This window comes from Mesocricetus auratus, unplaced genomic scaffold (genome assembly GCF_017639785.1).
Source record: "Mesocricetus auratus isolate SY011 unplaced genomic scaffold, BCM_Maur_2.0 Super-Scaffold_100021, whole genome shotgun sequence".
Lineage (NCBI taxonomy): Eukaryota > Metazoa > Chordata > Mammalia > Rodentia > Cricetidae > Mesocricetus > Mesocricetus auratus.
The window spans coordinates 555,448-572,299 of NW_024429202.1; the positions used below are offsets into that span (position 1 = coordinate 555,448).

General features: G+C 43.8%; 1 protein-coding gene across 3 annotated transcripts in view; it reads right to left on the bottom strand.

The window, feature by feature from the left end:
• The window catches only part of Kat2b (lysine acetyltransferase 2B), a 109,073-nt gene that overhangs the window by 23,397 nt on the left and 68,824 nt on the right, over positions 1-16,852 (bottom strand). For all 3 annotated transcript variants that reach the window (XM_040729211.1, XM_021228616.2, XM_040729212.1), the window contains exons 6-9: positions 16,001-16,192; positions 10,357-10,463; positions 7,446-7,571; positions 1,204-1,340 (exon numbers count right to left, since the gene is read on the bottom strand). In XM_040729211.1, coding sequence (XP_040585145.1) covers positions 1,204-1,340; positions 7,446-7,571; positions 10,357-10,463; positions 16,001-16,192 — 562 coding nt within the window. The remainder of the gene's footprint in view (positions 1-1,203; positions 1,341-7,445; positions 7,572-10,356; positions 10,464-16,000; positions 16,193-16,852) is intronic.

Genomic DNA, 16,852 nt, shown 5'->3' on the forward strand with positions numbered 1-16,852 from the left:
TTTTACCCGAACTGATCTAAACTATTACACAGATCCAGAGACGTTATGCAGAACTAGCCAACAAGACTCCACAGCAAAGGCAGCATTGCAAGGGAAGAGGAGGGGCCTGGAGAGCTGTTTGGGGTTAGCAGAGACTGGAGACTGGGCTATGGCTCCGGTAGGGTGCTTATCCAGCATGCAGGAAGTCTGGGATTGGATCCCCAGCACCACATGAACCAAGCATGGTGGCTCAAGGTCATTCATCCTGGCTATACAGTGACTCCAAGAGGAGCTCCCTACATGACACTTGTCCAAAAACAAAAAAAAAAAACAAAGAAGAGCACACAGAGATGAAGAAATGAAAACTAAATTCTATGCACAGTTTCTAACTCAGTCTCCAGCAACAACACAGCAGCAACCCATATGGCAGAATTTGGTAAGATGGTCACTGGATATAGGTTGCATATTGGGCCACTGGTCAGCAAATTTTTCAGTGAAAAATCAAGTGATGACCATTTTGTTTTGCAAGACATACATTCCAAGCTTCAATTGTCCAATTTTCTACTATTTGCAATGGTGTACAGATAACACTGTCCTTGAGAGATGTTACAAGCCTAGCCTAGTGGGATATACCTTTACTCCTAGCTAGTTGGGAAGCTGAAGCAGAAAAATTACTTCAGCTCACAAGCTGAATAGCAGATCTGACTGGCAGTCTGCAGTCTGCCAACCTTAAACCAAAGAACCTTATAACAAAGCTAAATTTGCTGAGTGCTAACTCATGCGATTATACAAGAGAATTGCTTCCGTATGAGACACAGGAAAATACATTAGGTATGAGGTATTATTACACCTGTTTGGAACTCTGCAATGATTCTAAAAGGTCCACAGGAGAGGAAAAAGAAGGTAAACCACTGGAAACGGCATACGATCACCGCTGCATCTCCAGGTGAAGTCCATGGGCTTTCCTTACAGACTTTTTGCATTACCGACAGAGGTTTAAAACTCTTCAAGATGGAAAAGTTTCCAACTATTTGAAACTGTAGTTTGGGACCCTATAATTGGTATTCCTCAAGCGGGGGCACATCTTGGTTAGCCATCCTGCCCTCCTCACAGGGACCTCAGTTGCTGATAGCTAACAGTGTGTTCTCAGCACCCCACCCTTGTGCCTGACAGTCGGTGTGGCAGGGAGGCTTCCCAGCTGCCTGCCTGGTTCCCCCTGCTAACCTCCGGTCCAAGCATCACTGCAGGATCCGTGATGGTAGACATGACCTCATTGATCAGTTCCACAGGGATATCCCCCATCACTCGGGACCTCTTGGCTTCCTCTGGAGCATGAGAGTTGTTCATTTTCCTCTTTTCTCCTTTGATATTAAAAATAAAAGGCAAAAGCAGATGGTTTGAAATGGAAAAAACATTCTGATGAATCTAACTCATTTGGGGAAGGGGATGTGGGGGGTGAGACAGACTCTTGCCATGTAACCCTGTCTGGTCTAATACTCACTATATATAGCTCAGGTAAACTTCAGACTTGTGGGAATCCTCCTGTTTCTACCTCCTGAGTGCTGGATAACATAACAGGTGTATGCCATCACACTGGCCTCCCACCTGATTTCCTCCTGAGTGCTGGATAACAGGTGTATGCCATCACACTGGCCTCCCGCACCTGAGTTCCTAACAGCACTGATGGCTGTACCTGGCTTTCCAGGAGGAGAAAGGCTGGTGGTGGAAGAGAAAGGCCCATCATCACCACTGCCAATTCCAGATCCATTTTAAGGACTGCCTATTTATTAAGGCGATTTCCAGATTGACATATGAGTTACTAGATCATGTTTCTCTTTAAAATTTTTAAAATTTATTTTTATTTCATGTGCATTTGTGTTTTTCTAACATGTATGCCTGTGTGAGCTGCCATGTGGGTGCTGGGATTAAACCTGGGTCCTCTGGAAGAGCAGTCTTATCACTGAGCCATCTCCCCAGTCCCCAAGTTTCTTTTTTAAGGTATTTTTATGTGTATGATTGTTTGCATGCATGTGCACCATGCGCGCAGTGTGTGTGTGTGTGTGTATGTGTGTGTGTGTATGTGTGTGTGTGTGTGTGTGTGTGTGTGTGTGTGTGTGTGTGTGTGTGTTGTCTACAGAGGATAGACAAAGATATCAGATCCCTGGAACTGAAGTTAAAGACAATTGTGAGATGTCTGATATTGGTACTAGAAACCAAACATGGGTCCTCTGCAAGAGCAACCATTTCTCCAGGCCCAAGCATGTGTTTCTTCATCTGAAGAAATAGTTTGGTTTCATTATTCTTGGAGGATTGGGAGCTCAAAATCAGCCTTGGCTACATCCTTGACTTGAGTTCATGAATGTCAAAGATTGTTAAAGACTGTTTTAATAGTCCCAAATAAGTTTTGTTTTGTTTTGTTTTTTGTTTGTTTGTTTGTTTGTTTCAAGACAGGGTTCCTCTATATTGTTTTGGAGGCTATCTTGGAACTCGTTCTGTAGGCCAAGCTGACCTCAAACTCACAGAGATCCTCCTGCCTCTGCCTCCCAAGTGCTGGGATTAAAAGCGTGCGCCACCAACGCCGGGCGAGAAGTTTTTGTTATTGTTGTTTTGTTTTTGTTTTATAAATGTCTTCATAGAAAGAATCTATGTTTTCCAATGCTGGGGTACAATAATCCCTGAGTACCCAGCAGCCCAACCCTGGATGACAAATTTTTAGACCACCTAGATTCTCTTTTCTGTTTTTATCTGCTTAATCTAAGAATTACTTGAGTTGTTTCTCAAACCTTCAATGCTGTTTTGTTAGCATCCAGGCACACCTTGGCCCTGCCCCTTGGAACCTGGCAGAGTGCATCACCCATGCACGCATAGCAAACAGTACCCTGGCTCTGCACACAGCTGAAAAAGGACCCTTTAAGAGATTAACTCTGCCTACTTCTGCTCTCTCTTTCTGCCATTTCTCTGAGGAGGCAGGCAGGTCTCTGTCTCTCTCTGTCTTTCTCTCTTCTCTCTCCCCTCTCTCCCTTATCTTCCCCTACTCTCTTCCCTTCCACAGAAAACTTCCCAGGTAAATTCTGCCTGTATGGTGTATTTGTCTCTCACCTACCAAGGGATCGAGCAAGGTCTCTCTCAAGCCACGTATCATAACAGTTTGGTCTGATTATATCTCCTTATAATCTCACTTATCTCCATTTACACACCACACAGTAAGTGTGCATATGCATGCATGGGTATTTTACTTAGGCTTCGTCATACATATTTGGAAAGTACTAGTAAATTGTCTTATTTTAATGAACAAAACAGCTGGGGAGATGGCTATGGTAAAAGAACCTGCTTTGCAAATGTGTACATCAAAATTCAGATCATCAGAACCTACAAAAGCCAGGCAGGCACAGTGACAAACTTAATTCCAGCCCTTGCAAGGAGGAACCCAATGTCTCTACAGCAAGCTGGCCAGCTACACTAACCTTCATCTGTCAGCTTTGGGTTCAACTGAGAGACCCTGCCTCAAGGAAAAAACTGGAGAGTGATGGGGGGAGAATGTTTTTGTTTTGTTTGTTTTCCAAGACAAGGTCTCTCTGCGTAGCCCTTGGTGTCCTGGAACTCCCTCTGTAGTTCCTTCCTGCCTCTGCCTCTGCCTCCAAGTGCTAGGATTAGAACACGCACCGCTACCACCAGCAGCTGGCGAGGGAGAGACTCTTAACATCAACCTTGAAGATCCGTGCACACATGCACCACACACACTCACATGAATGCCCTACACATATACACGGGAAAAGTAATAAAAAGTTAATAAGTCATTTTAAGATGGATTATCTTACCTTAACAATGATACTTCACAAGGCTGGTAAAGACATGCAAAGGCACACAGCTCTTCAGTGTTCCTACTGAGAATGTGGAGCACAGAAGCTTTTTCTTTTTTTAAGTCATGTAAACACATCTTGTGTGACCCTGTCTGGAGGTTGACTTACTATGTAACCTAAATTAATCCTGAAATCCTAATCCTCCTGCCTCGGCCTTCTCAATGCTAACATTAAAGCGCGAACTACCACACACAGCTTGTCGTGACTTCTCCTTTCTATTCTCATGTTTGGTTTCCTGTTTTTTTTTCTTTTATTATTATAACCTGCATTTATTTTTTCATAGATGTGGGGTGTATGTGTGTGTGTGTATATGTGTATGTGTGTGTGTTTGTGTGTGTGAGTGTGTATGTGTGTACATATATGTGTGTGAGTGTGTGTATGTGTGTGTATGAGTATGTGTGTGAGTGTGTGTATGTGTGTATGTGTGTATATGTGTGCATGTGTGTGTATATGTGTATGTGTGCATGTGTGTATGAGCATATATGTGTATGTGTGAGTGTATGTGTGTGCATGTGTGTGTATATGTGTGCATGTGTGTATGTGTATATGTGTGTATGTGTGAGTGTATGTGTGAGTGTGTGTATGTGTGTATGTGTGTGTATGTGTATGTGGTGTGTGTGTATGTGTGTGTGGTATGTGTATGTGTGTGTATGTGTGTGGTATGTGTATATGTGTATGTGTGTGTGCGTGTGTGTATGCGTGGTGTGTGTATGTGTATGTGTGTATGTGTGTGTGAGTGTGTATGTGTGTACATATGTATGTGCGTGAGTGTGTGTATCAGTGGGTGTGAGTGTGTGTGTGTATGTGTGGTGTGTGTGTATGAGTATGTGTGTGAGTGTGTATGTGCGTATGTGTGTATGTGTGTACATGTGTGTGCATGTGTGTGTATGTGTATGTGTGTGTTTATGTGGATGTGGTGTGTGTATGTGTGTGTATTTGTGTGTGTGTGAGTGTGTGTGTATGTGTGTGTTTGTGTGTCTCTGTGGTGTGTGTATGTGTGTGTCTGTGTGTCTCTGTGTATGTGTGTATATGTATCTGTGTGTATGTGTGTGTATGTGTGTATCTGTGTGTCTCTGTGTATGTATGCATGTGTATATGTGTGTATGTGTGTCTGTGTGTGAATGTGTGTGTATGTGTATGAGTGTGTGTGTGTGTTTGTGTATGTGTCTGTGTGTATGTGTGTAAATGTGTGTGTGTATGAGTGTGTGTGTGTATGTGTCTGTGTGTATGTGTGTGAATGTGTGTGAATGTGTGTGTATGTGTATGAGTGTGTGTGTGTGTTTGTGTATGTGTCTGTGTGTATGTGTGTGAATGTGTGTGAATGTGTGTGTATGTGTGTATGAGTGTGTGTGTGTTTGTGTATGTGTCTGTGTGAATGTGTGTGTATGTGTATGAGTGTGTGTGTGTTTGTGTGTGTCTGTGTGTATGTGTGTGAATGTGTGTATGTGTATGAGTGTGTGTGTGTGTTTGTATGTGTCTGTGTGTATGTGTGTGAATGTGTGTGTATGTGTGTATGAGTGTGTGTATGTGTGTGAATGTGTGTGTATGTGTGTGAATGTGTGTATGTGTGTGAATGTGTGTGTATGTGTGTATGAGTGTGTGTGTATGAGTGTGTATGTGTGTGAATGTGTGTGTATGTGTGTGAATGTGTGTGTATGTGTATGAGTGTGTGTGTTTGTGTATGTGTCTGTGTGTATGTGTGTAAATGTGTGTATGTGTGTATGAGTGTGTGTGTGTGTTTGTGTATGTGTCTGTGTGTATGTGTGTAAATGTGTGTGTATGTGTGTATGAGTGTGTGTGTGTGTTTGTGTGTGTATGTGTGTGAATGTGTGTGTATGTGTGTGAATGTGTGTGTATGTGTGTGAATGTGTGTGTATGTGTGTGAATGTGTGTGTATGTGTGTGAATGTGTGTGTATGTGTGTATGAGTGTGTGTATGTGTGTGAATGTGTGTGTATGTGTGTGAATGTGTGTGAATGTGTGTGTATGTGTGTATGAGTGTGTGTGTGTATGAGTGTGTGTGTATGTGTGTGAATGTGTGTGTATGTGTGTGAATGTGTGTGTATGTGTGTATGAGTGTGTGTGTTTGTGTATGTGTCTGTGTGTATGTGTGTAAATGTGTGTATGTGTGTATGAGTGTGTGTGTGTTTGTGTATGTGTCTGTGTGTATGTGTGTAAATGTGTGTGTATGTGTGTGAATGTGTGTGTATGTGTGTGAATGTGTGTGTATGTGTGTGAATGTGTGTGTATGTGTGTGACTGTGTGTGTGTGTTGTTGTTGTTGTTGTTGCTGTTGTTGTGGCTAGAACCCAGGGCTTTGTATGTGCCAGGCAGGCACTCTACCATTGAGCTGAATCCCCAGTACAATAACTAAAAGAAAAATAAGAATGGCAACTTAAAGTCAGGCACAATGATGCATGTCTTTAATCTCAATTCTGCAAAGACAGACAGATCTCTGTGTGTTTGGGGCCAGCCTGGTATACATAGCAAGTTCAAGGCAGCAAGGATACACAGAACTAACTACCAGTTTAAAAAAAAAGAGGAAGAAAGTGGAGGAGTAATTTTTCAATGTCCAAATGCACTTCACTATGAAACGCAGTAACCATACTTCCACACCATCCTCTCCCCAGCTTTAAAAAGCACTGTACTTTCGGAGTACACAGTCTACAGAAAAGGCTCCATAATGCTACGTAAGATCCACTACATGGTTCCAGTTGTACCAACTCTATGAAAGTTGGTTTTAGAGATGAGTGTGGGTTCTCTTTAGACAGCTGACCAACAAGTCACCACAGTACATGATTTGCATGTGACCTTGGAAGGAGCCGCCAATGGCATTTCTTCATTTTTCCCCAACTGAGATTACAAGTGTACCCATCTGATTTGTTGTTGATGCCAGAGTGAGGCAGTCTCCACCTCAAGACACTGAGTATTTCCTTTGTTTTCAGAAAGAAAACACATTTATTTAGTGCACTGTAAGGGCTGTGGGCTGGGCAGCAGCAGGGGGTGCTGTGCTGCCTGTAGACAACACTGTATCTCAGACTGACCTGTGGTAATGCCACTGTCACAAGAACATACTATATGCAGTACAATGTCCCCAGAGAAAAAGATATACGTGTGGAGGAAAGCTGTTTCCCCTTCAGTGCTTCTGCCAAGCCACACCCAGAATGAAGACCACAGAGTAGTGGGTAAGTCCAACCAAAACTGAGTGAGGCCAGCTGAAGTGTGATGGCTGCCAAAGGCACATGGGGGCTGTGATGTCAAGCTTGTTTGCTTGTTTGTTTTTTAGCTTCTTCAAACAAGGTTTCTCCATGTAGCCCTGGCTGTCCTGAAACTCACTCTGTAGACCAGGCTGGCCTCAAACTCATAGAGATCCACCTGCCTCTGCCTCCTGAGTGCTGGGATTAAAGGTGTGTGCTATCAACAGTCTTTTACAGTTATAGTTCTGGCACTGTGGGTTTGTTTATTACAGAGCAATGCACCCCCAAAGTATCCAGCCATTAAAGCCGTGAGGAAACATAATGGGGATTGGGTCTCAATGTACTCTGGGGCCCGGGTGGTACTGAGTTTCCAGTGTGAGCTGCCGCACGCTGACTCCCTCCATCGCTTACCTGGGTTTGCTTCAAGCCCAGAAGGGGCTCTGCAGCCAGGACTTGTTCTCCCTCCTCCATTGATCTTCTCATGGGAAGAGGAATTTGAACTGAATGATCCTGTCCCAGTAACAGGAGGATTGATCACTGTCCCAGGAAAAGGAAAAGAGGGTATTAGTTGACAACAAGAAGCCCAGTCCACGTGAGATCATGAGGCCATCCTATGACTGCTCAGCTCCATAAAAGCCATTATAACTCAGTGAAGAGAATTATAACATATGCAGGCTCACACTGATAAAATAGTGAGGAGACGAGAATGTAATGCTCATCTGACATATGTCAGGAAATAAATAAGGATATATGTTTGCTCTTTCTAAAAAATTTAATTAATCATTCAATAAGTAAACAAATCACCATTTGGTAGTCATTGCGATAAAACTAGTTAAAAGAAGATTGAGTATGGAGGCTAAACTTTGTGAGTATAATTGACAATGGTGGGGTATTGACAGAGCCTAAAGTTGTCCCCTTGAAGAATGCTCCCTGAAATGAAGACAGCCAGAGGCCTCCAGACTAACAAGTAAGCAAGCCCCACACCACGAGTAGCAGACAAGCTTTATCCCCAGCCTCCACAGCTGACTGAAACTACTAGTATGCTAATTTACTGAGGAAAGAGGCAAAAATTATAGGCAGCCTAGCCACCAGATAACATTGCATCCAGATACACTTACTGGCTTTAACAAGAACATCATCCCCATGGAAGAAAATGTCCTTGGCTCTGAGAGGAGTTCCTAAGTGGGAATTTTTGCTATTGTGAATTGATTTCTGAGAAAATGCATAATACAGCTGGTGTAGTAGTTTGAATGAGAAATAGGCTCTTTTATTTTTTCATCCAAGGCAGTGGTACTGTTCAGGGCAGTTATTTAATACTTCGGTGCAGCTTTGCTGAAGAAACTACTAGAGGGTTCCAGCCTCACCCCACTCCCTACCTGCCTTCTCTGATTCCCATGAGAATGAGATGCAATTGGCCATCTTCCTGCTCCTGCCACTAACATATTTTCTCAGCAATGATGGACTCTTGCCCTCTATAACCATAAGCCAAAATAAACTCTTCCCTCTATAAGTTGATTTTGGTCATGGTGTTACATCATAGCAACAGAAAAATGGATACACCAGGGATATGCGGAGATGTGTGTGTGTGTGTGTGTGTGTGTGTGTGTGTGTGTGTGTGTTGAGGCAGAGGGCACACACACGTAGAAAGTGAATGGGAAGGGAGCAATTCTTATTTATTGTAAATATGTCAAGTCCTAAGGCTGGAATGCCTTGTTTTAAGCTTGTAACTGCTCTGCACATCTGACTTTTCTTTCCAGGTAAACTGTTGGTGGTTTCCATCATACACTGTAGCATGTTCTTTTTCTGGGTATGCCACTAATTTTTAGCTAAAGAAGTGAGAGATGGCAGGTAGTGAACACTCTCAGTAGCACTGTAGCACATTCATTCACTGAGGTTGCTTGGGCAGTAGTGGCTCATGATGTTAGCAGCAGCCAAGTCGGGATGGAATAAGCAAGCCAGGTGACAATAAGTCACTAACCCCCACACTTCTATCTGTAGGCAACTGAATTACAATAAAAAGGGAGGTACAGCAGTCCCAGATACTTGGCAGAATGTTGTCTCAGCCCAAGAGTTTAAGGCTAATCTGGACAATATGGAAAGTTTCTCCTCTTCGCCTCTAAAAGGCGGCTGGAAACGTGCTGAAGAGTGAAGCTGGCACACAGGCTTCTAGATTGCAAGTATCAAGAAGCAATGTGAACAGAAGTAGCTCTGGAGACCCAGAAGACACTGGAGTAGCTGACAGAACTTCAGAGTTGTTATTAGGACAGCCATTTACTGCTGTGGCATGGTGTGCAGACATGGCAATGTAGGTGCTACACTCTACTGTCCCAGCCAAGAGCACATTGTAATCCCAGCTGAACAGGAGAGGGCAGCTCACGTCTGACTGGCTCCCTGTAACACCAGAATGGATGATCTAGCTTAAGGGTACAACCTTAAGCCACAGAGACTATCCAGTGCTATGGCAGGTAACCTGACCAGAAGTGAAGCAGAACGGGAGGAGTTTAATTAGGCAAAAGTCACAGAGAGATATTTTCCAGAGATCTTTCACCAAAGAATAAGCAGCAATGTGTGTCAAAATTCCTAGTATATTATAAAGGCGGGCTTGGCATTGGTAAAGACAATAGCAAGAACAACCTGGCCCAGTTGAAAAGTACTTTACATACTGAAACCAGTGTCTCATTCATTTACCCACCAATCCACCATTTTTCGTAAACTAGATATCACAGTTGGAAAAGCCAGATTGAGGCTTGATTCCTGGGTGTAGTTTGCCAATGACTGCTATTGTGATTTCAATGTGAAATGTCCCCATTAGGCACATGGAGTTAAACAATTGCTCCCTAGCTAGGAGTGCTGTTTTGGGAGGTCTTAGAATCATTATAAGTGGACCTTTGATGGAGGAAGTAAATTCACTGAGGGAAGACTTTGAAATTTTATGGCCTGACTCCTGTTTTCTCTCTCTTGACTTCCTGTGTGATGATGAAATGTGATCAGCCAGCTTCCTGTATCTGCCGCATCTTCAAAAAGCCAGCATTTCATGGCAGAGTTGTTTCCTAGAATTTGACCCTTCACTAATTGGACTATGCAAACAAAACTTCCTGTCCTTAACATGACTGTAACTGTTGGGTTTGTGCTTGCACTGCTCCTCAACACAGACATATGAGTTAACGCCTGCTTGCTCATCATTGTAGAATGCAGATAGAAGACTTATTGCCTCGTCACCCATCTCCTTATGGTAAACTCTAATAAATGCAAAGTGAACTACAACTAACACTCTGGCTTGATCTTCCTGGTTGCTCTCCAATTTATGTAAAAGACAATGTACCTGTTTGGATTCCTAGTGGGCTGGTTCTGGAAGAGGCTGAGAGAAAATCCTGATCCCAGATAGGAGAGTTTTGACTATACACTTCTTCTTCCAACATGGACAGAAACCTAGGCACAAAAATAAAAACAAGAGTAAGTTTCTAAAAATTATAAGTTTTCCAAAGTTCAGAGACCATCTTGGAAGAGGGAACAAAAACATTATAACAGCCAGATGTCAGGAAGGGCTAGAGCAATACACTGTCTTCTGGACATGACAATACCACTGCACTCAGTAACTCACAGCATCCATGGCTGGCTTCACAAGATCAAGCCACTCAGTACCCCATTATGAAGAGAGAGAAGGGCGCAGAAGCATCCACCCCAGCTGAGGAGTTATTGACAGGCTCTGGGGAAGGGTGTGTCTGTTGGTAAGTCAAACATGCCACCGTGGGTGGCCCCACACTGAGAGGTACAGGAGCAGCACAACTTGGACTTGATGGGTCACTCAGAAATAAAAGATGACACAAAGGGTAGCAGAGAGGTGAGGTGGATCTGGGAGGAGTTAGTGGGGAGTGAATATGATATTCTCAGAGTTAATAACAATATTTTAATTAAAATAGAGGCAGGAAAAATGGCTGTATGGTCAAGACAATTCACTATTCTTCCAGAAGACCCAGATTCAATTCCCCGTACCCACATGGTGACTCAGAAACATCTGTAACTTCAGTTCTAGTGGATCTGATGCCTTCTTCTGGCTTCCATGGGCACCATGCATGCACTAGGTGCACAGATATACATTCAGCCAAAAACCCATCCTAATAAAATAAAATAAAAACTTTTTAAATAAATAAAATGAAACCTTTAATTTATTACCAGAAAACAAAATCCTCAGTCACTCATAGCAACCACCCTAGAACAGGGTTTCTATTTCAGCCTAAAATTTATTAGACTGATGACTCAAGTGATGATTTCAGAAGGGCATTCCTGCGTATTCAAATATAGAAAAGTGTTTCTACAAACACCTCCTTTTTATTGTGCCTGGCTTACTGGCTACAGGGCACTAATGCACTAAACAGACGTATCCTTGGTGATGCCCCTGGCAGACGGATGCCAGTTCTCTATGTAGCTGTCATTGGCATCACCACTGCCACTGCCAGTGTTTTTATGTACTGCTTGGGCACCTGTACTGCTTCTGGGACTTCTGGAATTCACACTGACTCAGCTCACCTCCTCTGTGAGCTGTGCGTCTCCTTCACACACATCGGTGCACAACTCTTACTACTTGACAGTGTTCTGAGGGATGGATGCCCTTGCTAGCCTCATAAAGCTACCATAAAACAGAATCCACTGCACCCATGGAAACATGGAAGGTGTACCCATGACTACTAAAAGGCAGGGTGCGAACCCAGACCAATGATGAGCTATTCCCCAACCCACTGTCAATCACCCACATTTCAAGTTTTGGAGGCCAAAAGAAATAGATGCCCCAATGTCACCCCAGATTATTTCTTCTCACCTCTGATTCAGGAAAAAGAAACAGAAATATAGAAAAGAAGGGGTGGTTAATAAATGGTGGTATAGGAAGAAGGAAGGGAGGAGGAAGGATTCTTGTAACAATACAGAGAGATGGGAAAGGCACGAGTTAAAACCAGTACAAAAACCAGGCATAGCAGCACCGGTCTATAATCCCAGCTACTCAGGAGGCAGAGATACAAACATCACCTTTTCAAGACCAGTCTGGGTAATTCAGCAAGGGACTCTATTTAAAAAAACAAAACAACAACAACAACAAATATGCATTTGTGCATGTACACACACACACACACACACACACACAAGAAAAAAGGGAGAAAGGCTAGGGATATGGCTAGCATGTATGAAGAAGCCCTCCCTGGATTCAGTCCCAATATCTCAAAAATGAATGTTAGTTGGGTATATGCCTTGCATCCCAGCACTGGGGAGGCAGAGGCAGGTGGATCTCTGTGAGTTGGAAGCAGCCTGGTCAAGTTCCAGATCAACAAGAAGTCAGAGCTACCAAGTGAGACTGTCACATGAAATAAAAAATATTGGGGAGAGGGGAAACTGGGAGAAATGGAGGGAAGGGAAACTGTGGTCAGGATGTAATGTATGGGAAAAAATAAATTTAAAAAAAGAAATAACAAAGGCAGTCAGTGAAAGAAAAGGCAGCATAAAAAGACAGGAAGAAGGCTATGAAATTCAGGAGAGAAACAGAGCCCTCACTGTCTACTGAGAAAGTAGGTCCTAGCTCTCCATCTGACACATACGGCCAGATTCAAAGAGTACCTCGGACTTACAACAAGTGTGGTTCCACAGCCAAAACTGTAGGTATAAATCCCCAAGAGCCTCCCTCAAACGTTGTCATATGCTATGAAAGAGGTTTAAAAGAAGTGTGTCATAGTTTCACCCCACCATTAGTAACAGAAGAAGGAAAGAGAGCAGCCTTGATTTCTCGCTCAGTGCACAGGCATGCCAGAACTGTGAGCGGAGGGAAAAACACACTAGAATTAGCAAATATTTACAAAGAGCAAAATAATTTTGCTATGGGTAAAAAATAGACTGTTCACTATACAAAGTAATTAAAACTTCTCCATGAGCACTATAACGGGTGTGGCTTAGGGTCCCTCTTCATTCCTTGGCCGAGATAAATCGCTGTGGCCTGACAGCAGACCTCTCCGTAAGTGTCAAATGAGAAGCATTGGTGTGAAGCAGCTCTACCACGGAAGAAAGTAGCTAAGAGGACTGAAGTGTGGCTTCTGTGATGCTGCATGATCGGAATCACACCCCTTCCATCCAGCATGCAACCAGGTCTTTCACCTGTGACCCATCACATATGTGAGCTTTCTTAGGAAAAGCTGATGGTGCAGACATTGGGTTCCAGCCCTTCAACATTTTCTACAGCGTCCCCCAAGCCAGCGTGTGGATTCAGAGCAAACAGTTCTGTAATCTCAATCAGAAAACAATCTCTATTGCTGTGCTGTGCTTTGTGTGTGTGTGTGTGTGTGTGTGTGTGTGTGTGTGTGTGTGCGCGCACGCGTGCGCGCACTCGTGTGCTCACATTTGAGCATGCAAGCATATGTAATGCTGGGAATAAAAACCCCTGATAGACCAAAAATCTATCACTGAGGGGCATCCCCAGTCCTTGGACCTTCTTGTTTTAATATAGATAGATAGATAGATAGATAGATAGATAGATAGATAGATAGATAGATAGATAGATACTGTACTTTTTTTAAATTAGCTTACAAAGTAAAAGGTTCATACTTAGAGTTTTGATACATATTTCAATTTAGTTGATCCTGATCCCTACCCCCTAACCCAGGACCTAATTTATTCTTAAAAATTAAAAAAGTATATTTAGAGCCAAATTTGGTGATACACACCTGTAATCCCAGCACTAAGAAGGCTTAGGCAGAGTAAAACTGTAAGTTCAAAGCTAGCCTAGACTACAAGATGCTAACATCTTTCCTGAAATGTAAACTGGGTAATTCAATAACAATATCTTGATAATAAAAATTCAGTTTTTTGTGGTTAGAGATATGGTTCAGCAGGTAAGAAGATATATTGCTCTTGTAAAGAGGACCCATGGGGCTGGAGAGATGGCTCAGAGGTTAAGAGCACTGACTGCTCTTCCAGAGGTCCCAAGTTCAGTTCCCAGCAGTGACATGGTGGCTCACAACCATCTATAATGAGATCTGGTGTTCTCTTCTGGCATGAAGCCAACATGCAGGAGAACACTATATTCATAATAAATATTTTTTTAAAAAAAGAGGACCCACATTCAACTCCCAGAACCCACATCGAGTGTGTTCACAACTGCCTGCAACTACAGCTCCAGCAAACCTCTGGCCTTTTCAGCCGTCAGTGCTTATATACAAACCACACAAAGGCACATACACATAGTTAAAAATCAAATAAATCCAAATATTAGTTTTTCCAAAAGCATAATTTCAATAATCTTTGATCAAAACATACAAAACTGACTCTCCCAGTATGTTCCAAGTGGATAGTTTTCAGTGGGACAGGGAAAAAATGCTGTGTCACCCCTGGTGGGACAGGAAGAAATGCTGGGTCATTCCCTGTAGTTTTTGAATCTTTACTCTGCTGCATTGTGTACCAATCTAGGAAGAACTAAAAATTTTTTTTCATCCATTCATCCACCCCCTAAAACCCAACCATCTCATTCATGCCTTGCTGTCCTTGCTCAAAAACCCATGAGCTGTGTCCTCACTGACTCTCAGCCCCTCTCCAGAAGCCAGTCTCTTAGCTCAAACTCATGGTTCCAGACTGGGGATGTAGCTCACTGGCAGACCACACGCCTAATGTGTGAGGTCCTGGGTTTGGTCCTAAGCACTGAACATGGGAAACAAAACCCTTATGGCCCCAAAGCCCACAATACAGCACTTGAACTTCCTTTTGCTGTAATATGTTTTCTGAAAAAATACGTAACCAGCAAAACAAGAGCCAGGAGTCACAGAGAGTATGCAATCTACAAGCAATGGTTCAGAGGCACAAAGCTGAGCAGAGGGAAGCTTGCAGCCCAGCTCTGGCAGGCTGCCTTTGAAAGGGTGAGAGCCAGGAGTGAAGAGGCTGGAGCTTCACCAGAGCTCAGGGAGGACTGGCCAATGGGCTCTTCTGCACCCCCGGAATGGACAGAACTGCACTCACACGCTCTCCCGCATCCATCCTCAGCATCCTTGTAGCTGAGATACAAAGAGCAAAATAAGGGTGGCCCTGCACAAGACCGGCCCTCTCAACAGTCAGTCACAGACAAGAGTTAGACACACACCTCACTGATAAACCATCTGTACTGAGACACTCTGGGGGTGAAGAGACACTGTCTTCGGTTGTGTACCCACTGAAGAACGCAAAGGATAGTTTCAATCCCAGGGCCACACAGACAGTCTTGGTAGAGCACAGAGGGACCCACTAAACAAGAGTCTGTAATGTGGAGATGGTATGCGATAAAAAAGCAGTGGTCAGAGCAAACAGAACGTAATATATGCTTATGTGAAACGTCAGAGAACAAATTTGCTAATTTAACAAGTACTTAGATGTCGTGGTGATCTGAAAGAAAATGGACCCCAAAGGGCGTGACACTATAAGGAGGCATGGCCTTGTTGGAAGAAGTGTGTCACTGTGGGGGCAGGTTTTGAGAGCTCCTTCTCCAGCACCGTGACTGCCGGCACGCCGCCTCGCTTGGCACATGCTTCTCAGTCTGTAAGCCTGCCCCAGTGAAATGTTTTCCTTCGTGGGTGGGGTGCTGTGGCCACGTGTCTCCCCACAGCAACAGAAACCTTGACTGAGACAGAAGTGGGTGCACACACCTTTAACCCCGGCATTCAGGAGGCTGGGGCAGGTGGATCTCTATGAGTTTGAGGCCAGCCTGGTGTACAGAGTGAGTTCAAAGACAGCCAGAGTCTCAAAAAACACGAACAAATAAAAATAAAATAAGTACAGGTTTGCTGTATGGAATGCAGAGAACTCTCCTGGGAAGTGAGGGTTCTACTTCCTCTCAGGACTCTTTCTCTGATGTCATGATTTTGGTACTTATGTAGGCCTTGGTGGGTTTTTTTGTTCTTGTTTTTGTTTTTCCAACAACCTCAGGCCGTGGGATAAAGCAAAGTCCCACAAGCACACCCCCTTACTTTGGGAAATGTGTGAGGATTAGCGTGCGCTTCTCCAGAGGCAGTTTGTCTTTTTCCTGTCTGGCTTGCTCCAGGAGCTGTCGCCTCATGATGGTGAAGACTGAACGAAGCAGCGTTCGCCCAAACACCTTTGTGGTTTCGTACCGAGGGAGGCTGTCACAGAACTGTGGGACATTGCAGTAGCACAGCCACCTGTAAGAGAAGCAGACAAGGGCCATCAGTGGGTCACCAATTCCCGGTCATCCAAAACACCCAGGCACAGAGACCTCCAGACAATGACACTTAGTTGACGAAAGTAGGCCTTTGATGACAGCCAACAAGATCACTACCGGGTAGGGTACCTGGGATGAGAGCAGCTGGCCCTTAAATCCCTCCCCACCTCCCCATCCCGCCCCTCCCCTGTGACTGCATATCGGACTCTTCCCACTCTGTCATCAAGCAGGGAACCTGAAATCCAACCCTGCTTTGCAACTTGACTACCAACATGGAAACATTACATTGTTCCGTGCCCAGTTTCTTGCCTATCAAACAGGGACGAGTCATAGCCAATTCAAGGGGTTTTCTATAGAATGAGGTAGCATGGTTAAGGTACAGAGTGTAATTTGACTTTTTATTGAAATTATAGTTCAGGAGCTACAGTCTATAAAATAGCACTCTGGATGCTAACGTGGATGAGTGCTGAAGACTGCACCCAACATTCCTGTGTGCCTACAGGGAAGAGAATCCGTACCTAATTCATTGAACACCAAGGGAAGTGTGGCTGCCCACTTGTGTCACTGAATCTTAGGAATTCAAAATACAGCATAATCAGATGTTCTGTGTGGCATAACCCTGTCACTGTTCATGTGAAGT